The 25,316-nt window shown below is 48.1% G+C and overlaps 1 protein-coding gene across 1 annotated transcript; it reads left to right on the plus strand.

Annotated features, from left to right (window-relative positions):
- Positions 1-1,034: 1,034 nt before the first annotated feature.
- Rab5c (RAB5C, member RAS oncogene family) lies at positions 1,035-24,080 on the plus strand. The gene is made up of 6 exons (XM_052195702.1): positions 1,035-1,154; positions 19,193-19,446; positions 20,700-20,851; positions 21,322-21,444; positions 22,827-22,920; positions 23,758-24,080. Exons 2-6 carry the CDS (start codon positions 19,281-19,283, stop codon positions 23,871-23,873), a joined length of 651 nt encoding a protein of 216 aa, XP_052051662.1. The 5' UTR covers positions 1,035-1,154; positions 19,193-19,280; the 3' UTR covers positions 23,874-24,080.
- The last annotated feature ends 1,236 nt before the right edge of the window (positions 24,081-25,316 follow it).

The following is a 25,316-nucleotide window of genomic DNA, read 5'->3' on the forward strand; positions in this document are numbered from 1 at the left end:
ATTTGGGAACAGATCCTAAGAAAGAAAGCTTAGTCCGTGGTGGTTGCACGCACGTTTAATTCCAGTACTCCAGGAGCAGAGGCAGGACGATCTCTGTGAATTCAAATACAACGCATCTACAAAGCAGGATCCAAGCCAATCAGGACTACATAGTGAAAGCCTATGTGGAGAGTGAGAGCAAGCCTGTGGCAGCAGCGGGTCTGCTTTTCAGGCAACTCCTCCTTTTTAAAAATTACATTTCTTAGCAGGGCAGTGGTGGCACACCTTTAATCCCAGCACTTGGGAGGGAGGGTGGAAGAATTCTTAAATGCCAAAGCACACAGGTGGATGTCAAAAGACAACTTGTGGGAGTCTGCCTTACTCCATATGAATCCTGGGGATGGCACTCAGTCAGGCTTGGCCGCAAGCATCTTTACCCGTTGAGCCATTTCGCTAGCCCCCAGAGAGCCCATTCTACAGAGCTTTCATTACTCCCCCCCCCCCCTTTTTTTTTAAAGCCAGGGTCTTACTACATAACCCTAGCTGTTACTCACAGAGATCTGCCAGCCTCTGCCTTCGGAGCAAGCCATCACACCTGCCTGGCTCCATCGCCTTTCCTATAATAGAATGTCCTCAACAATCAGTCTCCTGGGCCGGCTTGGCTTCTCTAAGTTGCCGAGGGCATGCGACTGGTCTACGGGTTGCCTGAGCATCATATTTTTCCTTTCTCAGTTCTGCAAGAACAGCCTTCTGTCCGCTCTCTTGGAAAGTTCAACCACACGCCTTCCCTCCCGGCACCTGGAACTGGGAGTGACGCGATAAGCAGGCCAGGACCGGCTCCGCCCCACCGGCAGCCGGTTCCACCCAAAACCCAAGTGCCAGGCAGCCCCCGGCTCCTCCCAGTGCTGAGAACTACAAGTCCCGCCATCTCTCGCGCGCATCCTCCCTCCTTTCCCGCGTTGATTGTGGATAGAACAGGAGTGTCTCCCATTGGTCTGTCCTTTCTGTCAGTCACGTGGGAATATAGAGAGGCGGGGCAGAGTCGAAGATCCGGATCCGGAGCGGCTGAAAGGCGGAAGTGGAGGCCGGAGCCTGGGACACCGCTGGGGGGGGGGGGAGAGGAGCAGAGTCTGAGGGAGCCCCAGCCCAAGTAACGCTGCTGTCCCGGAGCCGCGGTGAGTGTGCCTGTCCCAGGGCCAGTGTCTCAGTTGTGTGGCAGCCTCCCTGGGGTACCCTATCCTCCTGCCCAGCCTTAGCTTAGGGGGACACTGACCCCTCCCCCGACCCGTAGCCCCCTCTCAGGGGCTCACCAAGGCGTCGGGCCAAAGGGGGAACTCCTCTTTCCTTCGCTAACCTGTCCTTCGGGAGCCTTTGGGAGTTTTTTGAGGCTCTTCTCTGGCCTGTCCAGTCCACTTGTGGGAGAGAGGGACTCTTTAAGTTCCGCTCCCCACCCCCTCAGCTTTCAGAATCAAAGAGTCTTTACCAGGTGTGAAGGAACCTGTCTACCTTCTCTTTTAGGGGTTACGGAGAGTGTTGTCTCTCCTGGTTTGATTGTCCTGTGTTATACCCCCCACCCCCAAATCCCAACCAAAGAACCAGTTGTCCCCTGCAACCCTGAGTTTTTAATCTCGACTTCCTTTAGGGTGTGCGGGGATGGGTCGGGGTGTCTGAATGAGAATGTTCTACACGCACAGAAGTGTGTTTGCGCTCTTAACAGTTCCTTACTTCCTCTCGAGCCGACCAGGACCTCGGCAGAGTTTGAATTCTAGGTCACTTAGAAGGAATCGGCAGCCTTCTCCTTGTGCGGCACGTTCTACCCCCAGCTCTGTCTTAAGTTCTCTCAGTGTGTGTCCGTCTTCCTGCCTCTAAAGAATTTAGCTGAGCTTTGCTCTATCCTAGCGACAGATCACAGATCCGCGAGGATCTGCCCATTCATTATCTTCTGTCTCCTCCTTCCCCTGCTTCTGGCTCAGCCCTGGCCTTCCAGAGCATGTGAGAGGTTTCCTTAGAGGGACTGCTGACTGCTTATCTATAGGGAGGAGAATAGACCAAATATGAGTAGTGTGAAATTGAGGGACCATCTCTTAACCACCCTGAATCACACAGCACTATACACTTGAGCAACAGGTTCATTCCTAACCAAAGTCTCCACTCCCCTCCCTCTTCACTTGGACTTTACTACAGAACAGTTAGTTTGCATCACAGTGGCAGGTATAGTTTTTGTCGGTAAAGGAATTGCTTATACGTGCTAGAAAGTGCCGGTTCTCCTACTGTCATGACACAGGATCCTTGTGTTTTCCTTGGGACTTAAGTTTGTGAAATAGCTGGTATCTCTGACCAAGCTAGAAGGTTTTCTTGTTATGTGGCCAAAGTACAGGTCAGAGACTGCCTTCCTGAGGAGTAGCCTGATTCCGGGGCCACAGCTGACCCTTGCTGTCTTGCAGTGGATGAAGAATGGGAAAGGCATTCAGTCCTTGGGCATCATGTGATCAACCTAAGATGCTTCTTACTACACAAAAGCTAAACATTTTGCTTTGAGATCTTTCCAACCTACTTCTCGACAGTTGCTGGTATCCAGTCAGTATAACATTTTAAGCTAATTCTGTGATGCATTTATTTCACTTCTTATTGGATAACAACAAATCCCTTATTAGTGTCAACAGGTAGATGAGACACAAACATTCTCTCTCCCTCTCCCCACTCAAACTCTCTCTCTCTCTCTCTCTCTCTCTCTCTCTCTCTCTCTCTCTCTCTCTCTCTCTGGGCTTGGAGACTCCCTCAGCTAGCCTAGTTTCTCTGATCTGTTCAGCATGTGCCTCTGAGAGAGAGGGCCAGCCTGCTTACAGGAATTGGTTTCTGCTACACTCACCTACCTTCCAAGGAGTGGATTGTGATTCCTGGGGTCCCGGCTGAAGTGAGCGAGCGAGCAAGCGAGCCTTCTAATGGGCGTTTCTGGCATTTGTCTGGACATCCTCTTCCCAGTGCTGACTCTTAACACCCTTTTGCAGAGAAACTCTGCGAGACAGGAGAGTTCTGCATGATTCTGTAGCCACTTTTGGCTTTCAGAAATTGTAGAGGCTCAGCAGAACGCTGTCCCCGATCTACCGGGCTAGGGAGGGCACGCGTGAGAGGAAGTCCCTCCTCTCTGAGGCTGCTCTTCATCTCCCCGATTGCTTCTCACACCTCTCTGGCCTTTCTGCCTGTTCACTCCAGGAAGAGTGCAAAGAGCTAGTGTTTATAAGATATAAAGTCCCGGAGTTCTTCCAGTGCATATTCCTCACAGGAGTACTGGAGATTGTGGTATTTGGATTTTGTTTTGGTTTTTCGAGACAGGGTTTCTCTGTGTTCTATGTGTATCCCTGGCTGTCCTGGAACTCACTCTGTAGAGCAGGCTGGCCTTGAACTCAGAAATCCACCTGCCTCTGCCTCCCAAGTTCTGGGATTAAAGGCATGTGCCACCAACGCCCAGCTGAGATTGTGGTATTTGTATGCCTATTTTAGAGATGATCTTCCCTAAGGCCATACAGTTAGAAGTGGTCAGACCCAGTGTTTGGAGCTTGGGTTCAAATGTAACCTTATCTTTTCTAAAAGCAGGCTCCCCTCCTAGTCTGCGTGCTTGTTAAGTGAAGGAGCCTGCAGGAAGAGTGAACAGGGCATGAGTACAGACCCTTAGGCTTCCTTCTCCTTCCCAACATTCTACTTTCTGTCCTTGCCGTTGGCTCCACGACAGTGAAGAATCCCAAGCCTGTGCTCTTCAGGGCCTAAGAGTTTGCTAATGTCTGTGAGCCATTCATTTCTCCAAAACTTAACTCACGATAGCTAGAAAACGAAAGTAAAAGCGACAGACGCAGAGGTCCCCCTGGGCAGGGTTGAAAGGCTGTGCCTTTGGATTTCCCTTTGATACCCTGCTGATTTTGAGGCAGGGTCCTACTGTGTAGGTCCCCAGCTAGCCAGGAACTGCCTTTGTAGACCAGGCTGCTCTGGAACCCATGGAGGGATGTCCGCTTGTCTTCACCTCCCGGGCACTAGGATTAAAGATGTCCATCACCATGCTCAGCCTCAGCCTCACAAATTCAGATAGAGCTCCACTAAGCAAGCCTTCCTTAGAAGAACCTACAGGTATTCATTTATCTTCTGTCTGTGTGTGTGCACACACATACCACTGTGCCCATGCAGAAGAGATGACAACTTGTGAGAGTCAGTTCTCTGCTTCCACCTGGTGGGGTCTGGGATAAAACTCAGGTCTTCAGACTTGGTGGCAAGCACTTTCACTTGCCAAGAAAGAACCTTGGGCTGAGAATATAGTTCCGATGGTGAGTGCTTGCTTGACATGCATCTCTTGATGTTTATACAGAGCAGAGTCCCATCTCTGCATTGTATAAACCAGGTCTGTAGGCACATCTGTGGTTCTAGCACCTTGGAGATAGAGGCTGGATGATGAGAGTTCAGAGTCATCCTTGGCTACATAGAAAGTTGGAGGCCAACCTGGATTACAGGAGGCTGACTCTTTGTAACAGTTGCCTGCTATCAGAAGGGCAGTAGGTAGAAGGGATGAGAGGCTCAGACTCAGACTCGAACCCCATCCTCAGTCCCTTGCTTACCATTTGGGTGACTTGGGCTCATTGAACCTGTTTTTTCCATAAAATGGGAAAACTAGATCTCTTTCAGAGTTAGAAACAAAAGGTAAAGAAGCATCCAGTGCCATGGGTAGGCTGGCTCTCACCAGTGGCCCCTGGTAGGCAGGTCGGGTTGTGAAGGTTTATTATAATTCATCTCTACAATTCTAATCAGTTTTAGTGTCAGAATCGCCTATACCAGCCAGTGTTTGGATGATGTCCAATGTTTCCTCACATCGTCCTCCCCCCCCACCCCCAAGATAGATAGGGTTTCTCTGTGTAGCCTTGACTGTCCTGGAATTCTGTAGACCAGGCTGGCCTTAAGCTCAGAAATCCGCCTGCTTCTGCCTCCCAAGTGCTGGAATTAAAGGTGTGCGATACCACGTGTGATACCACTCCCTGTACCACTCCCTGGGCTCTGCGATCGTTTCTAAGCCTCCAGTTTGATTATGTTTTCTACTTAGCTCTGGCTGTCCTGGAACTCACTATGTAGACCAGACTGGCCTTGAACTTATATATATCTACCTGCCTCTGCCTCCAAGGTTGGTACTTAAGGCATGCACTACCATTCCCACTGTTGTACCTCTTTTGGCCACATTTGTTTCAGCAGATTTTATAGACCAAGATGTCCTAAAATTTAGGTTATAATGCTTTCAAGACCTTGGCAGAGCCCCGTGGAATCCTAGCAATTTGAGAGACTGAGGCAAGAGGATCTTGAGTTCAAGGCCTGCCTTTATTGCATCTCTCGTTTGAGACTAGCTGGAATAACTTGGTGAGACCTGCCTCCGGCTATAAAATATAGGTTGAGTGAGGCTCTCTCAAACAAAGAACCTTGGAATAATCTTTTAAGGCGTTCTGTGTATTGAGAGCATGACAAAGGTTTTCAGAATACCTCATCTCCTATGCAAAGGGGTAGTGATACTAGTTAAAGTTCAACTTATTTTCTTTTTTGAGACAGGGTTTCTCTGTGTAGCCCTGGTTACCCGGGAACTCTCTGTAGACCAGGCTGACCTCAAACTCAGATCTACCTGTCTCTGCCTCCCAAGTGCTGGGGTTAAAGGCGTGTGCCACCACATCTGGATAAAGCTCTGCTTCCTAAGCTTCGCTGACTTGTTCTAGGCACTCTTCTGAGCTCTGCACTTACTCATTTCATCTCTACGCCACTGGAGGAAGGCCCGTGTCACAGTGAGGAACCCTGCAGTCAGTGACAGGACAGGCGCCTGTGCTCATTCCATTATGCAGTACAGCTTCTCCTCTCTAGGCTGAGTGTATACTGTTCGTTTTGTCTGGAAAATTTGTATCTTTTGTATCTACCTCACCTGCCTGGAAGTGACTTCCTCCCTCCTCTTTCCAGACTTGTCTTACAAGTCGCTTTCTTTTCTTTGAGACAGGGTTTCTCTGTGTAGTCCTGGCTGACCTGGAACTCTGTAGACCAGGCTGGCCTCAAACTCAGAAATCTGCCTGCCTCTGCCTCCCAAGTGCTGGGATTAAAGGCGTGCGCCACCACCGCCTGGCCATGAGCTTGCTTCTCAATGCTGACTTGTTCTATCTCAGATAGATGAACACCTCAGGCTACAGATATGTAGGCCCTTCATTGCAGCTGCTGAAGGAAAAGCAGGGACATGGAACCCTGCCCTACAGTACCTGCCTGCAGGCCTCCTTAACATTCCCTCTAGTTAAAGCTGGGATTTGAACCTAGCCCCAGCTCCTTGCCAGCCTGAGCCCTCTCTTCAGCTGCTCACACCTGGACATCAGAGCATACAGGTAAGTAGAGTAGTTGATACCAGAAGGATGGATAGTGCAGGTTAGGCAGGCTACAAACAAATTTCTAGAGGGTAGAGCGCTCCAAATCTCAATTTCCCGTGAAGACTTTAGTAGGAGAAGGTGGACATGTCTCTGGCTAGCTACAGAGTGCCCCCATCCCATCTGCTTCTGCAGAGTGCGTAAATCTGATAGCAGGACAGAATATTCTGTACCTTCTGCAGTTGTATATGATGAGACAGTACCCACCCAGGCAGCACTTAGCAAAGTGAGTTTGGCTCTGTGGTCGGTGGGTGCTAGTTTTGCACAGGGTGACATTGGTCTTAAGCAGCAGCCATTCTGGAGTTAGAATTCAGTACAAGGGTGCTTGCCTTGCATCTTCAAGGCTCTGGTTCTATTCTCACCAAAAGAAAACAAAAAGCAGCCTTGAGGGCAGCCCCTCCCCCCATCAGCACCTTACTGCTGTGGCCTTTAAACTCCCTGCTCTAGTCTTAGCTGCTATGTTGGGTGTGCTCTCTCACATGCAGCCCCTCTTCTCCTTGCTCCTTCTCAGGTTAGTTAACTCATCTTAAAGATCTCATCTTGTCTCAGCGTGAGCCCCGGCCATACCCCACCTTTTTTTTTTCCTTTAGTGAACTTTTCAGAAGTCGTAGTAAATATAGTTTCCTCACAAGCCCCAGACTTTGTTCCCCTGTTGGTAGCATGTTACATTAGTGTTGATGCATGAAAGTCTGTCCTCTTCCACCCACATTTCTGTGGATGACACCTGATTGTCCTGTCTCCGCTGTCTCCGCTGCTGTCAGGTCTCCTCAGGCTACTCTAGGTGGGTAGCTTTATAGACTGCACTCGATGGTCTCGAGGTCACCAGCCAAATACTTTGTGTGATGCCAAACACGTTTCTTGTTGAGAAAGGGGGTTAGGAGTGGTACAGGTAGGTGGGGAGATTTAAAAAGTACCATTTGCATCCCATTGTATGAAAGCCCACATAATCAGTGTGAACTACCACTGTTACTGGCAACCTGACCACATACATTTGTTCTCTTTGGAAGAATGTCATGTGTAGCCCACACTGAAGAGTGACCAGTCAGGACCCTCTCTTGAAGGGTAAAGTGGCTACATGAATTATTAAGGCCCTTGATGCAAGAGATCTGCTCATTCTCTCTCATTTAGCTGTTCAGTTATACATCTGTCTATTGTGGCTCACATCGTGGGTACCTGATTTCACACTTTAGTGTGATCTAGGTTCTTCCTCACATGGTTTTTCGTCTTTGACTATAGGCTGCTCGCTCAGCTCCCTTGACCTCCATGTCATTGTGAAGTTTTCTGATTTTTTTTTTTTTTTAGCATTTCCTTACGTTTTGTCACAAGATGCTCTTTGTGTATTTCCTGCCCAAGCCCTGGAATCAGCTACCCTTCCAAGGCGTGTTTAGCAAACCTTTTCTCTCCAATTCCCTGATCTGGAGTTAGTGGCATGAATTCAGGTTGTCCCTTTTAGTGGTGGTTGGTGCTCCCCATGCCTGGGTGAGGTAACAGAGCAGACACACGGTGAGAACCCCTCCAGTCCTAGCACCTGGTCCTTGCCACAGGCTGCTGTCCTCTGATCACCAGTCCATAGTCTCCGTCTGCCTGATGATCCACCTGAGCTAAAATCGTGGTCACATTTGCTATCTACTCTGGAGTTTACTTGGAGTGTGGAGAGGACTACTGGCTATAATCATTGTCTGGTTTGGGTATTGAGTTCTCCAGTCAAACCTTTCTGGACTTTGGGCTGAGAGTCTGTGTGAAACCCCAGGTGGTCTAGTCACGAGTCTTTTACTGCCATTCATAAATAGATCTCTCCTTCAGGAAGGTTTGTGTTGTAGCCTTTGTGGCTCTAGGCAGGCTCAGGGCAGACTACCACTTGGAGCTGTGATCTTGAATCATTGACTAATTTAGATCCTCCTGTTGGGCAGTCACTCTCTAAATGTGTAACTTCAGCACCGGAGCCTGCCCTTGCTAGGTCTGTGTCCCTTTCACCCTGTATGCTCTCCTAGTAACCTTGTTGCTCTCTGAGCTGCTCAGACTCTGTGGCCATGAATGATGCCGATTTGCAAACCTCTAACAATTGCAGCCTGATTTTTAAAAGGAACTCAACTCTGGTTTTGTCTGTCATCAGCTGCCCTGTTCTCTCCTCACCCTCCACCCTACCCCCTCCCACTCCCACCCCCACCCCCACCCCACCCCGCTGAATCACTTCTTCCCCTTCCTGGGGCTTTGCAATGGAAGCAAGGGAATGAGGTCTTCAAGATGCCTCATGTTACAGGACTTTTCTTTATTTTTTTTTTTCCAAACTTAATGAAGCAGAGTCAGGATTTGTTAAAGTATTTTACTATAGCTTTAAGGATGTGGATTAAAACACACCCCAGGGCACAACTGTGGTGCTCAAAGAAGAGTCACTTTTTTTGTTGTTCTCAAAGGGATCGTGATAGGTTTTAGTAGGGAGGATTTATTGGATAGTAGTGATAGTTCATTCATTCAGTGGCATCAAGACATCTCTCCAGAGAATTCAAAGTTGGGGCTGTTGACAAAACATCATGAGTCTTCTAGGAAAGCAGCCCTCATTTCAGGAAACTAGTGAAAGGCTTCCTCTTTCAAATAAGGGGCATTGGAGGATGAGGTCCTGGGAAGCTGAGGTGAAAGGTGTGTCTGTCTGGGCACAGGGGTAGGGGTGGTGGGTGAGGCTCCACTTGCTTCCTGGGGCTTCAAGGGCGGGGCTTGCCCTGGCCCACTTGGGTTGTTGAGTGTGTCTAGGGGCCTTTTTCCTTCTGCATCCTCCTAGCAGCCCTGGATGAGGGTGCTACTATCTCTACAGGCTCGGGGTCACAGCAGGAGGCTAACAAAGGTAATGGCCTTAGGACTTAACTCCACTGTGCACCTGACTCTGTTTCATTAAGTTAAGTAAAAAAAGATATGAAAGGCATCTTGAAGACCTCATTCCCTTGCTTCCATTGCAAAGCCTCAGGAAGGGGAAGAAGTGACTGAACTGCAGGTCATTCCAGGACCTGAGAGTTCTGTCAGATCTGTTAGGCTTCCCCTCAGCTGGCCTGGAGTGCTCTTGTGGTGGGGTCAAGTCAGCTGGGAGATGGCCCTCAGTGTGAGCTCTTGATATTCCTATTTATTTGCCACACTTAAGCAGCCTGGCCTATATTGCATGGTCACAATATTTATGACGTTATACCAGGCTCAAGCTTAATCACAGGAAAACTAGTCAGTCTTTGGCATTCTGTAATGTGATCCTTTACCTGTGACAGTGCCCTGGGTCCACTTGTCCTTTTTTTTTTTTTTTTTTTGGATTTGGGTTTTTTGAGATAGGGTTTCTCTGTGTAGCCCTGGCTGTCCTGGAACCCACTCTGAAGACCAGGCTGGCCTGGAACTCAGAAATCCCCCTGCCTCTGCCTCCCAGAGTGCTGGGATTACAGGCGTGCGCCACCACGCCCGGCTCCACTTGTCTTCCTATTCTCAATTCTCAAGCTCCCAAGGTCTCAAACCTCCTGTTGTCACCTGTAGTAGTCCTTGTAGAATGTGGGGCTCTGGAAGCAGAAGTGTGGCTAATTTATTGAAACCAGTTTGTACCCATGTATTGTCTGATTGGACCCTGTCTTCAGCTGACACCATCATATATTTTAAGAAAGAAAGTTTGTCTGAAAACAAACTGTTCTCTGGCTTCATGAGCCGTTGTCCTCAGATCTCACCGTGAGAACTTTTCACCTTGTTCTTGTCAGCTGGGCAGCTTCTGAGCACAGTGTGCATGTGCTGTCTGGGCAGGAGGAATTTGGCTTCCTGCTGTCTGACACCCCTGCTCTCCTGAAGACAGCACCTCTTCTAGCTGCCTGGAAGGGAGCTGAGGGCAAAACAAAGAGGGCAGTGACTTAAGCTGGTTTTCTTCTGTTGGTTGTTTGTGGAGACAGGAAGGGTCTGTGAGAAGTGTCAGTTGGAGTGAGCGCCTGAGAGAACAGGTGCTGCTGCTGCTGCTGCTGCTGCTCCTGACTTGCAGAGGTTCCTGGAGCCCTGCTGGGTCTGGGGCAGCAGGAGTGGCAGCTGGCTTGGCTCATACTCCTGGCCTCTGTAGAGCTCCTCCTGAGACTGAGAGGGCGACAAGCCCTGCATTGATGAGATTCAGTTTAGTAACATCCTAGTAAGTTTATAACTGCACAAACAAAACAGACAGGAAACCAGCGTGCTGTATACACCTGTGATCCTAGTTCTTGGAGGATTCCAAGCTCCAGGTCAGTAAAACTGTCTCTAAAAAAGTGAAAACATTCAAAACCAACCAAAAATCCCAAATCCCAAAACCAAGCTAGAATTTGATGCCGAGTAATAAGAGGGTTGTAGGCTAATGGAAATCTCACATCCGTCTTACCAGCCATCCAGAAAATCTGCTCCACTCCAGAACAGCAGATGTGGGCTGAGGCATACACGGGTTGGCTGAAGAGAGGAAGCATCACTGGAGGTTTCCATCTTTGCCTGAAAGTTAGCACTGACTGTGCTTCTTCTATGGCCTCCAGAGACCCATATGTGGTGGAGAGTTGAGAAAGCAGCTTGACAGTCAGGGAAGAATTTCTTCTTTCTGCTATTTTTAAATCGTGTGTGTGTGTGTGTGTGTGTGTGTGTGTGTGTGTGTGTGTGTGTGTCTAGGAATGGTGGGTGCATGTCTACCCACCCACATGTATACTTGTGTGGAGGTCATTAGATAACTTGCAGGAGTTGGGCCTTTCTCTACCCTGTGTGGGTTCTGGGGATTAATTTCTGAGTGTCAGTCTTGGTGGCAGGAACCCTTACCCACTAAGCCATCTTGCCAGTTCCCAGAGGATTTCTTACTATTTGTAGGACGGAACTCTAGAAGCTGGGATCTGTCTCCTAAGAGATGGCTACAGTCTAACTTGTCTTGGCATCTGTCATCAGTACAACCTATCACATGAGGGAAAGGGATTCAGGAGTTCGCCATACTCTTCCGTGGTTCCTGGCCAAATGTTTAGCTTGGCTACCCAGTGATGTTTCCAGAATTTAAACCCCATTTCGGGAGTTGGCAGAGTTGGCAGAGTTGGCAGAGTTGGCGCTCTTAGGCATTCCTCGAGGCTTCACTTTGGGCTTTTCTAGAATGGGGAATGCATTGAGACTAATCTCAGACCATGGACATGAGTGGTTTGAGGCAAGCAGGGGTTCTGTCCGTCCTAGTGGCAGGGAACCTAGTTGACTCAGAGCATAACTCTGGGTGCTCACATGGTTCCAGGTCAGCTGTTGAAACGGTGTAAAGGAAGCCCCTTGATTTCCTGCACCTCCTCTCCTAAATCAGCTGCTTGATTGCTTTCCATTAAAGTCCTTCCCAGGGCTCAGCCTGGACTTTAGAGTGCCTGGCTCCAGGGCCAAAGTTTTTGCTCCGCTGGTGAGGAGTACTCCGCTGAGTACTGTAGTACCAAAGTCCTGCCACCCTATCCAGTTCTCCTTTCCTGACCCCCAAACTTTCCCCCTTCTTCAGATAGCCATACTTAGTTGGTGGAATTATCTAGTATCACACCTCACACCACTGTAACCTCTTTCTGCTCATTAAAAACATGTTGGCTTCTTGCTTCCAGGAATATTTAAACAGTTTCACAATTCTTTAGGCCATAGTTAAGTTTAAGCAATAAACATAGGCTTGACATACATTGAACAAATCATGTTTTTATACCAAAGCTCATCCTGTCCCTTAGTATTAATATTTGGGTATGTTTGTTTTCTTGATTGTTTTCCAAGTTAGGCAACATTTTTTTTTTTTTTTGTCGTATTAACATTTGGGTATGTTTGTTTTCTTGATTGTTTTCCAAGTTAGGCAACATCTTTTTTTTGTCATATTGTTCTGAGTCTTACAAGAGAAGATGAAAATGGTTTATTTTGCTTTTTGGGGGGGACGTCTTTTGAAAATTTATTTATTATTATATGTAAGTACACTGTAACTGTCTTCAGATACCCCAGAAGAGGGCGTCAGATCTCATTACAGGTGGTTGTGAGCTACCATGTGGTTGCTGGGATTTGAACTCAGGACCTTCGGAAAAGCAGTCATTGCTCTTAACCACTCAGCCATCTCCCCAGACCCTATTTTTGGTTTCAGTATGTAGTCCTGATACTTGCTATGTAGATGAGGCTGGCCTCAAATTCATAGAAATACACCCACCTCTGCCTTCTAAGTGCTAAAAAAGTGTTTCCCTGCTAAAAGCCATTGTTTTGTTGAAGCATACTTAGGGGCTGTGGAGATGGCTCAACATGTAGTTACCAAGTCTGATGACCTGAATTCTGTCCCCAGAAATTTGTTCTCCTGAAAGTTGTTCTCTGACCTCTATGTGCATGTGACGGTACACACACACATCCATGATAAATAAATTGAAAAAAAAACATTGAAAATCTGCTCCTACCTGGCAGTGATGGTGCACACCTTTAATCTCAGTGTTTGAGAGCCAGAGGCAAATGATTCTCTAAATTCAAGGCCAGCCTGGTCTATAGAGTGAGCTCCAGGATAGCCAGGGCTACACAGAGAAACCCTGTCTTGGAAAACAAAATGAAACAAAGAAAGGAAGGAAAGGAAAGGAAGGAAGGGAGGGAGGGAAGAAGGAAGGAAGGAAGGGAAAAAGGAAAAAGAAAACCAACTCTAACTTGCTATCCTTAGTAGATGGGACTATGTTGATAATCTTAGTTTTTCTTTCATCTCTGATAGGGGAGCCTTTCCTAAGTAACATGGGTTTGGGCTCTGCCATCACCTTGCTGTGTGTCCTTGGGCACCACATCTTACCTCTTTAATTGACATAGTTAGGATTAGGTCTATATGGCCCTTTAAGCTCTGGCAACCAGTGAATCAGAGTTAATTACGTAACTAGCCTGCAGTTTAATAAGCACACCACTTGGAACCTTACCTTCCTCGTAATGTTGGGTACTCCATGTTTACTTAACCTTTACCGTAGCCCAATGCAATTAACATTAAATAATACATTTTGTAGATAAGGAACTGAAGCTGAGAATGACCACTTATCTAACTTGACCAAGGTCACAGAACTAACCAGCTGACCAAAGCTGGGCCCAGTACCCCTCTCTGAGACTCTAGGCTGCTGCTGTTGCCTCTAGCTCTGCAATTTAGCAGTCTTGCCAGACTGCCCTGGGCCTCAATGTGTCTTAGCAGTAGTTTCCCCGGGAAGAAAGGTTCCTCTTGAGAAGATGGGCCTGTCATCACCTCAGTGTCCTGTGGCCTCTGTGTCAGTCCTTGGCTTTGCTTGGCTTCCTTTTGATACCGGCCCCCTTAGTCTTTGAACCTAATGACTTCTCCTGCTCCGGCCAACATACCATTTTCTTAAACTAGTAAGTTTCAGGAGGTGTCTCTGTCGTCTCAAGCTCAAGTCTCTGGCTAGACCACCTCCTTAGAGCGATGGGCAGAGCCTCTTAGTTCTTTGCCCTGTCCCCAACCCTCCCCAGCAGCTAACCTTAAGTGACTGTATCTCCACCCACCCTCTGGCCTACAGTCTGGTTTCTCTAATCTGCTCCCTATTCAGGCTGTGCTTACTTGCAACTAGAGGAAGTCTCTAAAGCAAACAGGAAGCACCAGAGACACCCACCAGCTGGAATTGCTAGACCTTTTACCAGGAAGAACAGCAGTGTGGAGTCGGGGTATGGAATGGAGAAAAGAAGTGTCAACATTTCTCACAGGGACTGAGGAGGGACGACATTGCCGCAGGCAGCACTTGGGGTCTTGAAGGCTTCAGCTTGGAAAAGTGAAGCCCTATCCTGCTCAGTGGTTGTCATCTGTGCTCAGTGTGGATTTGTCTGCCTTCCTTCCCTTCTCAGCTGGAGCTCAGGGGTTTAGTCAGCTACTTCTGTTTGTTTATTTGAGACAGGATCTCACTATATAGTCCTGGATGGCCTCTGACCTTACAGAGCTCCCCCTGCTTCTGCCTCTGAGGAGCTTATTTTAAAGCCTTGAGTTCTAGACTCTACCTTTAGAGACTCTGTTGTAGATTCTGATGAGAAAAATGGCCACAGACCTGTGGCATCCAGAGTAACATACAGGCAACAGAGCACAATGAAGAGCAATGTCCCAATTGTCCTGATTCTTGTCCACTTTTGGCCTGTGCACAGAGCTGTACTGTGCTTCTGCCCTTTCGTGTGTGCTATTGGGAAAAGACATACTAAATAGGGTGTCCACCCAGTCCTTCCACAAGCTGGGGCTGACTCTTGGAGGTCAGTGAATGAATTTGTATTGGAAGGATTCTTATTGGAAGGTTGGGAAGTGGGTCTTGAGGGAATCCTTTGTCATGGGCCTGAAGTTCCACCACTGCCAAACATTCAAGGGAAAAGATTGCTAACTCATCCTGTCTTCTACAGACAACTTTGATGGTGACTGGCTCTTAAGGATTTGATTTTTGACTCCAAACTTATTCTGGTACTTGATTTAAAATATGGAATATCTTTGCTACTGGTTCAGGAGGAAAGAGTCTTTGCACACATATATGTATACAATACATATATGCATATATACTACATACATATGTAAGATTAATTTACTTAATATAAAAGTTAACAGTGAATTAATCTGGCAGCTATATTTCTTTACCTTTGCTAGTCTTCAAAAACCATACAGAGAAAACAAGATTTATTTCAAGCTATATTTCAATAGCTGGGCAATATTGATTTATAATAATTCCTATGCAAATCTGGCTACCTACCAGCCATGATCCTAGTTAATACGTGCATTTTAGCTCTTTGCTTTAGATGTTTTTTCCCATGGTGTCTTCTTAGACCCCTTCCTTCTCTCCCAAAACTCCAACACTTTTCCTTCCCTCTTTCTTCCCTTGGTTGGTAGAAGTTTCCCCTCTGTTCTCTATTCTGCCCAGCTGTTGGGTGATCAGCGGTTATTGACAAGGCAGAGAATAAATTGTAAGAATTGTTTACACAAATTGTCGGCAGATTCTAGACCTAAGTATTACAGTGCTGTAGTTGGATTGAAACAAGATATGTGAGCATAGAAATCAGCATTTGAACAACACATGGATAACCCTTTCACAATGCACAAAAACATTATACCTATACATACACTACATACACACATATACCATGCATACATATACATACACTACATACACACATACACCATGCATACATATACATACACCATACACATATACATAACATACATATATATATATATATATATATATATATATATATATATATATATATATATATATACACCGTACATACATATACCACAGACACACCACATGCACTTGTAGAGAGAATATCTTATGTATTATATGGATGCATCATCTGTCAATTAAAAAGCCTATGGCCTTTAGGAAAGGATAGAATAGAAGGTGGGGCATCCAGTAGGCAGGCAGAATTCTGGGACAGAGCCTGGCATGGGTGGAGTCATCACAGACGATATGTGGAGGACATATATTTGATACTTGAGTAAAGGCATGTGGCAGAATGTAGATTAGTGTAAATGGTTTATTTTAAATTATTAGCTATATGGCATAGGTGTTTGTAAATATATTTTGAGTCTTGAGTTGTTATCTCGGAGAACTTGAGGCCAGGAGGAAAATAGCCTGTTTTACACACACACACACACACACACACTGCACATACACATACATCACATCCATATAGACCATGTATGCATATACATATGTGTCTCTCTCTCTCTCTCACACACACACACACACACACACATCTATACATATGCCACATGCACTCACACCAGGAGGCAGGACAGCTTAGTACATGAATTAATTCACTTTTACCACCCACTAGGGGTATATCTTCTGGTTTTCTAGCCTTGGGAGTAGAAGGTATAAAGTAAGTCTTCCTGGAACCTGGGTGTGGCCTTCACCTGTTTCAGACATGCTCTTATCACTGCATTACTTCATGACAAAAATTGTCTTGCTTAGTGCTTTATTGGCCGGAAAGGTCATCACACTTCTGCTCATGTGATTCCTACTTGGGGCCAGGAAAGCCTTGAGGCAGCAGACCATTAAAAGGGCTCTGAGCACCTGCTCAGGGGTTTCTGGAGGCAGGGCCAGGGATAAGGAAGCAAGCAGTGTGGGCCAGCTGGGTAGAACTTGCTCAGTGTAGTAGCAAAGCCAGGGCCTGCTTACCAGTCTGTGGAGAAGGTGCTGCACTCTGGGCAGACACTGGCGTTAACCCTGATGTGCCCTGTCACTAATTGTCCTGGTTTGACTTAGTTCAAGTGGCTTGTGTTGAGACAGTCACATTCATGGCACTCCAAGCTGTGCTTTGTTTGCTTCAAGCCCTGTTTGTATTTCAGCAGTACTTGTAGATAGATAGTTGGCTGGCTCTGTCCTGAGTCTGGACGAGTGCTCCCGGCCAGCCCCACAGATGGCATCAACATACAGATAAGGTTGAGTACTGTTAGTGAGAACTCATTTTCTCTCTTTCTGGCTTAAAAAAAAAATAATAATGAGAAGCAGCAGATCACATTCTGTCTGGGAGGTTTACAGGCACGGGTTTGGTAGGCAGGACACTTGGCTGCCTCTGCTGATCTCGGTTTGTAGGTGAGGGGAGGCCGTTGCCTGTTCCAGTAGTTGTCTCTCTTCCACAACTGCTGTGGTTTCTTGCAGCCAGGGTTTTGCTTATCTGTACCCTTGCCCCATTCCTTCAGACTTCTCTTGTGCTTGAGCTGAAGTGGCTGCCCTGTGTCACATGCTCTCGGGTAATCACCAACTTGTAAATTCCATTGTGTATCAGGGTCACTTTTGCCAGGTCCAGACCTTGCTGAGCCAGCGGAACCGCTGCAGCCACCCAAAACCAAACTCCACGGGTGGGCGTGTCCCTCATTGTTCTTCCCCAGCAGGGAGAACAGCCTGATAACGAATGAGCTTGTGTGTAGGAACCGAGTTGCATCCTGGCTCTGTCACTTGTATACTGAATGGCCTTGACAGGGTGGGGGTGGGGTGCTTAATACTGTCAAATTATTTCTATAAAGATGCAAGGTTATGTTAAAGCTCAAAAGGGATGATAGTGCAGTTCTCTGAGTGTTAGCTCTGTCTTTCGGAATGATTTCCTGAGGTAAGCACTCTGAGTTCCTAGAACATGCATGGGCATTGTGAGGAAGCTCTCCTGATGAAACTGCACAGGCCTTGACTTTCCAGTCTATGGTGAATGAGAAACACCAGCCATACAGTGGTGACGCACGCCTTTAGGGAGGCAGAGGCAGGCAGCTTTCTGAGTTTGAGGCCAGCCTGGTCTACAAAGTGAGTTCCAGGACAGCTAGGGCTACACAGAGAAACTCTGTTTTAAAAAACAAAACAAACAAAAAAACAGGAAGAGAGAGAGAGAGAGAGAGAGAGAGAGAGAGAGAGAGAGAGAGAGAGAGAGAGAAAGCATCTTACCTATGGCATGTCTGAATGACATTTCTGGTTAGTAATCATATTGAAGATTGTGGGGCCCCCCCCCCACTTCCTTCCTTGTACCTTTGGGGAAGAGGTGGCCCCCATTTCAAAGCTTTTTTCCTTTGGCGCTGCCCAGAAAGGAAACCATTGCTCCTGGTCAGTGAGTCATTCTTCCTGAAGCTCACTTTTTAAATGAAGTTGCTGGGAGATTCTGGATGTCCAAAAGAGTTTGAGGCCGACCCAGGCAGGCCCGTTGCTGTCATCTTCCTGCAGGGGCCCAGAGCTTCCCACAGGCCTCTGCTCATCATGTGCCTGCCCCTGGACTGTAGGGGAAACAACCCTCCTGTTCAGGGGCAGGTCAGCTCTCCCTACGTGTGTTCTGCTATCTTTTAGAATATGTCTTCTAGAGGCTTCTTATCCTTCTATGCAGCTTGGTGGAAACTTCCAAAAAGTTTGAGTTTCTGAAGCTGAGTGGACCACCAGCTGCTCGGGGTACAGGTCTCAGTGTCATGTTTGCCTCCACCCCGCACCCCCCCTCAGGCTTTCTTTGTGTCACCCCTGCCTCTGCCAGCAGGGAATGGAAGCTCCTCTCTATTTAAAAGGGAGAGCTCTGGCTTCAGAGCATGTTTGGGTTTCTGTGTGGCTTGTTTTTTAATGTGTGTGAGACTGCAGGCCCATCTAAAATGAGAAGACTGGGGAAGAAGCCGAGGAAGAGGGAGGGAGCATTGCTTTCACTCTGGCACATACAGTCCAGCCTTAGAAAGTTAAGAAAGTCAGTCTTCTACTGTGTGGTACAAGCCTGGTCAATCTAATAACAGCTCGGGCTGGCCAGGCTTGGTCTCTGAGTGCCCATAAGCACCTCATCTGAGGAGCTGGCTGCCAGGACCTGCTGTGCCTTCACCCACCTCCCCACACACTGCTGCCTGCCGCAGAGTAGCCTGTGAACATTAGACTACAATCTTATTGTTTGATGACCTAAATCCTAGTTGTCTTCCTGGGCCTTTTTTAGTGTGTGTGTGTGTGTGTGTGTGTGGGGGGGGGGGGGGGGGGCGGGGGAGACAGGGAAGAGAAGGTGGAGCCCAGCCAGTCTGTTGATCCATGCTGGTATTCATTCCTCTCTTGGATTTTGTAAGTTACATTATGTATCCATGCTGGTATTCATTCCTCTCTTGGATTTTGTAAGTTACATTATGTTTTTGAGAGAGGGGAGTCTGAGTTTTTGCTCAGGCCCCATGAGCCTAATGTTGGGAAGCCACTTTGCTTGGTATCATTCTGCAAGAGAGCGTGTAGTTCAGTCCAGTGAAGACTTCCTGTTCAACCCTGTGGAAAGGACTGGAAGTTTAGGGGCAAGAGCAGTTCTGCAGGTCATCAGGGAGGACACCTCTGACAATCTCAGTCTAACTCCCTACTTGTGATTTCTCCCTGCAGTTGGAGGCCTCCCTTCCCACTAAGTGCCTCTTTGCATAGCACCGGCCCCACCCCCACGCTCACTGGCACTACTACAGAGCAGCTCACCATGGCGGGTCGAGGAGGTGCAGCACGGCCCAATGGACCAGCTGCTGGCAACAAGATCTGTCAGTTTAAGCTGGTCCTCTTGGGCGAGTCTGCAGTGGGCAAATCCAGCCTGGTCCTCCGCTTTGTCAAGGGGCAGTTCCACGAATACCAGGAGAGCACCATTGGAGGTGAGTGAGCAAAGGGAGCGAGGGCCACAGGGTTCTGGAGGAAAGAAGCGGGTCTGGCTGGCCTGGGAACACCTTTTTTGTCAATGGGCCCTGGAGTTGAGTCTAGCAGTGAGTCTTCATGCTGCATTCCAAAAAGCAAGAGTGTTAGGAATTACCTAGGGATTGAAAGCTGGCATCCTGCTCTGCTCTGGCCTCTTATTTGTGTAGCTGTGAGGTCTTTTTTTTTCCTGCAGGGCAGCATGTATGTCCTGTCCTCTGCTGCCGACCTTTGTTCTTTCTGGAGCTCAGAAGGTGGCTCTGATTCCCTATTGGTCAGCATTTAGGATGTGAATAAGGTCTGGACTCAGTCAATGAACCTCAAGAGGCCAGGGCCACCCTTGGCCTTGCATCATCCTTCTCTGATCTCTTGGCTGGTAGGAGATTTCCAGGCAGCTGGGAACAGAATGGGCCGTGTCAGCAGTCTTCTCACTGCCTCCTCAGCTCTGTCAGGAGCTAGAGAGGGGGAAGTGAGTTGGCAGTCCCGGCTCCTCAGTGGGCTGGGGAGGCAGGGAGCAGCAACAAGGAAAACGGCTTCCCACAGAAGTGTCTTAGTCCTCTGCTGGGTCCAGGGTGTGGGGAACCCTACCTGTCTGTCTCAGCTCCAGGGTTCTCCCTCAAAGCATGTTTGCCTCAGCCTCTCATATCCATAGGGGCCAGGGCCACCCTTGCACTGAGTCCTTTCTCTGCTATCTTGGTTGGTAAGAGATTTCTAGGCAGCAGTGTTCTTGTCTCAGGTGGCATCTGTATTCAAACTACAGGCTGGCCATACAAGAACTGGGTCACAGTGGGGATGGTGGTGAGCTGGAGTGCCTGGAGGTGGCAGGGGTAGTTGGGAAGCCAGCCACCCAGCCATAGCCTGGCAGCGACAGTGTATATTTCCCAGAGAGAATGCCTTCCTGAAACTGAAGGTCACAGTCACCCCTGAACTGAAATGGGTCTGTGAAGGGCAGTGGAGGAAGGCTGGGGGAATGAAGGCTTACCTTTCCAGGCTCGGCGTCAGGGTTCCTGTGCCTCCCTTACCTGGCCCCTGCTGTGCTGCAGGGTGGCTCTGAAATGACTCAAGTGCAGGCACTACCCAGACAGCACACAGGAGCACGAGCCCCACCTGCCCTGTGTGGACCGGCTGCTATGTGCCAGAAGCAGCGACAGGGAATAAGGCAGGGTTGTTTCCAGTTCTTCTTCCTGGCCTAATGATGCCATCTTTTCTCCGGCAGCGGCTTTCCTCACACAGACTGTCTGCTTGGACGATACAACGGTCAAGTTTGAGATCTGGGACACAGCTGGGCAAGAGCGATATCACAGCCTGGCCCCGATGTACTATCGGGGGGCCCAAGCAGCCATTGTGGTCTATGACATCACCAACACAGTAAAGACTTTCCTTCTTTTCTCTTTGCCCTTCATGTCTGTAAATTCCCAAGAACTGGATTATAAAAACCTCATTTTGGGGGCTGGAGAGATGCCTCAGCAGTTAAGAGCACTGCTTCTAGAGGACCTGAGTTCAGTTCCCAGCAACCACATGGTGGCTTACAACCAGCTGTAATGGGATCTGATGCCCTTTTCTGGAGTGTCTGAAGACAGTGACAGTTTACTCATATAGATGAATGAATAAATCTTAAACAAACAAACAACCCTCATTTCAGACAACTCAGCCTTCTGTTCGGGGTGGGGTGGGGTGGTATATGGGCAGATTTCCTCTTGACTGGGTTGCCCCCCATGAGAATCTTTAGGAATGTTGTTTCAGATACCTTTGGCTAATGCCAGTTTGCATTGTCAACTGAATAACCCTGAGTAGATTATTTCCTCTGTCCCTTTGACATTCTGATCCTGTCTCCTCAGGATACATTTGCACGGGCTAAGAATTGGGTGAAGGAATTACAGAGGCAGGCCAGCCCCAACATCGTCATTGCACTAGCCGGTAACAAAGCAGATCTGGCCAGCAAGAGAGCTGTGGAGTTTCAGGTAAAATGACAGAACTTGGAGAAGGGTGAACTGGCTTGGTGAGGGAGTCCTCCCCGGGCCGCCTGGGCCCTGTAAGGTGGCAGGCAGTGGCAGCTCTTGTCTGCTGCCCTCTCAGGACTCAAGCACAGGCCATAAAGGAACTGCCTGTGTGTTGTGGGAGGAGGGTGGATGGGTAATGCTTCTGCATGTTTACTTTGTAGGCCAAATGGACAGAAGCAGTACGTTTTTTAGGCAGTGCATGCATGTAAATGTTAAACACTCCAACAAGGCATAGAGAATGAGTTTAGTCTCTTTTTTAAAATTTATTTATTGTTATATCTTAAGTACACTATAACTGTTTTCAGACACTCCAGAAGAGGGCATCAGATTCCATTACAGGTGGTTGTGAGCCACCATGTGGTTGCTGGGATTTGTTTGAACTCAGGACCTTCGGAAGAGCAATCAGTGCTCTTAACCACTGAGCTATCTTTCCAGCCTGAGTTTAGTCTCTTTAATCCTAGAAACTCAGCCTCTCTTATCCAGAATTCCCAGGTTTTGGTTGTTCAAGAAATGTATATATCTTTTCCTTTATGCAGTGGATGGGAACATGCTGTGTACCACATGTACTATATGTTACAGTGCCATATGTTTGCAGGGGTGGGGAGCAGGAAGTTATGTAGTGTATAGCCCAGGCTGCTGACCTTGAATTCCTGAACCTCTTGTTTCTCCTGGGGTTACAATAATGAACCCCCACCCCCCCCCCCCTCTGAAGTTCACCTTTTGCCACTTCCTAACTCGATGGCCTCCTGGATTGTTTGTAACAGCTGAGGACTAGAAACAGTGTTGCTGGTGGCATCCACATATTCTTATGCTTTTGTCCAGAAGTGCAAGTATATGTGCAGGTTATCTCTCCAGAAGGCTTTTTTGTCTAGTGATTTTGAAGAGCAAGTAGGCAGGGAGAACCTAGGGAAGCTATTGAATAAGAATCTGCCAATAGGGCTGGAGAGATGGCTCAGCGGTTAAGAGCACTGACTGCTCTTCTGAAGATCCTGAGTTCCAATCCCAGCAACCACATGGTGCCTCACAACCATCCGTAACAAGTTCTGACACCCTCTTCTGGGGTGCTGAAGACAGCTACTGTGTACTTACATATAATAAATAAATAAATCTTAAAAAAAAAAGAATCTGCCAATATTTGTGAAATGAGAGGTGTAGCGTGTGAGTGGAGGTCAGATGATGCTGGTGTTTTAGGGAAACCCAGAACAGGGGAGCCCTAAGCCTGAAACCCTTGCATTTGCCCAGTCTCTTGATTTATAAGGGTAGAGACCAGGGAGGATTTTATCCTGGGTCTTACCCCTGCCATCTGCCAACATCCCCCCCTCTTCTTCTCATACCTCAATCAGGAAGCACAAGCCTACGCAGATGACAACAGTTTGCTGTTCATGGAGACGTCCGCGAAGACGGCAATGAACGTGAATGAAATTTTCATGGCAATAGGTAACTTGCTTCTCGCTGCCCTTCCCCTGAGCAGAGCAGACCTGTGTGCTGGTCTCTAGTGGGCCTGTGGGATATCTTCCCTAACAGAATTTTCACCATTTAAAATGATAAAATTGGGCTGGAGGATGGCTCATTAGTTGAGAGCACTGGCCAGCACTTCCAGAGGTCATGAGTTCAATTCCCAGCAACCACATGATGGCTCACAACCATCTGTAATGGGATCTGATGCCATCTTATGGTGTGTCAGTGACAGTGTGCTCTGTCTTTTCTTTTCTTTTCTTTTTTTTTTTTTTTTTTTTTTTGGTTTTTTGGATTTGGTTTTTTCAAGACAGGGTTTCTCTGTTGTAGCCCTGGCTGTCCTGGAACTCACTCTGTAGACCAGGCTGGCCTCGAACTCAGAAATCCGCCTGCCTCTGCCTCCCAGAGTGCTGGGATTACAGGCGTGCACCACCACCGCCCGGCTGTGCTCTTTCATATACATAAAATAAAAAGGTTTAAAAATAAAATAAACTGATAAATTGTCTAGCTGACTCCCAGATGCAGAACTGTCTTATGCCTGGACAGGTCTAAGTGTTAAAGTCCATGTCCACGTCTGAGCCTTCCATTGCCAGCTCTTCACCACAGGACTTTAGCTCATTTGCCTCAGGAATCTTTCTGGCTACGGGTTCAAATCCTGGCAATGCTGGTTGTCACTCTGGTTTTGGGCAAGTTCTCTGCTTCAGCTTCTAGAGATACACAGTATAGCTGGCACACAACCCTCTAGTATTCTGGTTGTCACTGATTAGGGGAGAGTGTTAGGGTGACCCCAAGATACATTTCCTCTTCTCTCTCAAACAGCTAAGAAGCTTCCCAAGAATGAGCCCCAGAATGCAGCTGGTGCTCCAGGCCGAAACAGAGGTGTGGATCTGCAGGAGAGCAACCCAGCCAGCCGGAGCCAGTGCTGCAGCAACTGAGCCCCCTTACCTGCCATTGCCCCCGCTCCTCCACCAGAATGACCCGACTGGAATCTACTCTAACCAATCGCACTTAACAACTCGGGCCACCACTGGGGGCAGGGGAAGGGTCCATCATGAATTCTCGGCATAACTTTATCCTAGGCCGGAGGGAGTTATTCCACCTGCACCTTTCTGTACAAATACTAATTCAATTTTAAGTCTTAAGTCACTTTTTTAATATATATGATCTTCTGCTCTTCCCCGTTCCCTTTCTACTGCTCCCCCACTTGCCCTTTGCTGGTGGTGGCCATGCTCCTGTGCGCCTTGTCTGTGGGGACAGGGCTTGGAGCAGTGTCTCTTTGCTTCTTGCTGGAGATGGACTCAGCAAGAGCACCCGCATCTTACCTTGTTGGGAGCAGTCTTAGGCTGGGGCAGTGGGCAGGCCCTGGGCTAGGGAAGGGACAGGCAGCTCTGGCTGCCAATCAGGCTGCAGCCCCCTCCCCATCTGACTCCTAGCTGGGAGAGAAACCGCAGCATTCCTTAAGCATCATTTGTGACAGCTGCACACCCATGGCCCAGGATGCCTCCACCCTCGGTCACCCTGACCTCTGGCTCTGAGCCCTGTTCTGACCAAATCACGATGATGAGTATTTGGGGGTGGGTGGGTAAGGGGGGGCAGTGGGAGGGATGGAACCAACTTTTTCTGTATTTTGTATTGTATGTTTTCTTCAACATGTAACCAATCAGTATCTTGTCAATATAGTCAGCCGATCGATCGACCTCACACTTGTCTTCCTCGTCTTTCTCTGGCAGTTTATCAGGCCATACATATCCTCTCTGTTTTTCCTGAAGTTAATTTAAAATGAATCATCCAGTCTGATTAAATGGCTCTACTCCTGTGTGAGAGAGGATGCTGGTGGTCGTGGTAACCAAAAGAAAGAGGCCCAGCTGTTGGCAGTTGTGATGGTGGAGGAGGATAGGACTGACCCAGGGCTGACACCTGGATCCTCCCAGCTTACATTAAAGGATGCAGCCTGTATTTGAAGATTGTTGGCGTCTGAAGTGACCTGGGAAGGTTTATTGATAGACTGCATTAGGACTCAGACCCATCTTTTTGTCCTCTCCCTGACGAGGAACACTGAGGACTGGTCATAAGGCCAGCGCTACAGCCCATCACTGCCTTCATGACACCCTGGGCCAGGTGCTGACTGAACACTGGCAACAGCTAGGCTGTCCCAGCTCTCTGCTGCTCCCTGCTGGAGCTGTTGCTATCTGCTAAATCCATACACACCTCCAGTTTATTTCAGCGCCAGAAACTTGGTTATTGGTGTACTTAATTACCACCTAGAGATGCCTCCCCTGGCCACCCCTCTCTACAGCTCCAACCCATTGCCCTCCACCCCTACAGCTCCAACCCTTCACCCCCCCCCACACACACAGCTTCAACTCTTCACCTCCCCA

The sequence above is a fragment of the Apodemus sylvaticus genome, chromosome 10, assembly GCF_947179515.1.
Source record: "Apodemus sylvaticus chromosome 10, mApoSyl1.1, whole genome shotgun sequence".
Taxonomy (NCBI): Eukaryota; Metazoa; Chordata; class Mammalia; order Rodentia; family Muridae; genus Apodemus; species Apodemus sylvaticus.

Bases quoted from the DNA above. Each gene is read 5' to 3' on its own strand.
- Rab5c (XM_052195702.1), top strand. From the start codon at position 19,281: ATGGCGGGTCGAGGAGGTGCAGCACGGCCCAATGGACCAGCTGCTGGC. The intron at 19,447-20,699 runs GTGAGTGAGCAA...TTTCTCCGGCAG, and splicing joins CCAGGAGAGCACCATTGGAG to CGGCTTTCCTCACACAGACT. The intron at 21,445-22,826 runs GTAAAATGACAG...TACCTCAATCAG, and splicing joins AGAGAGCTGTGGAGTTTCAG to GAAGCACAAGCCTACGCAGA.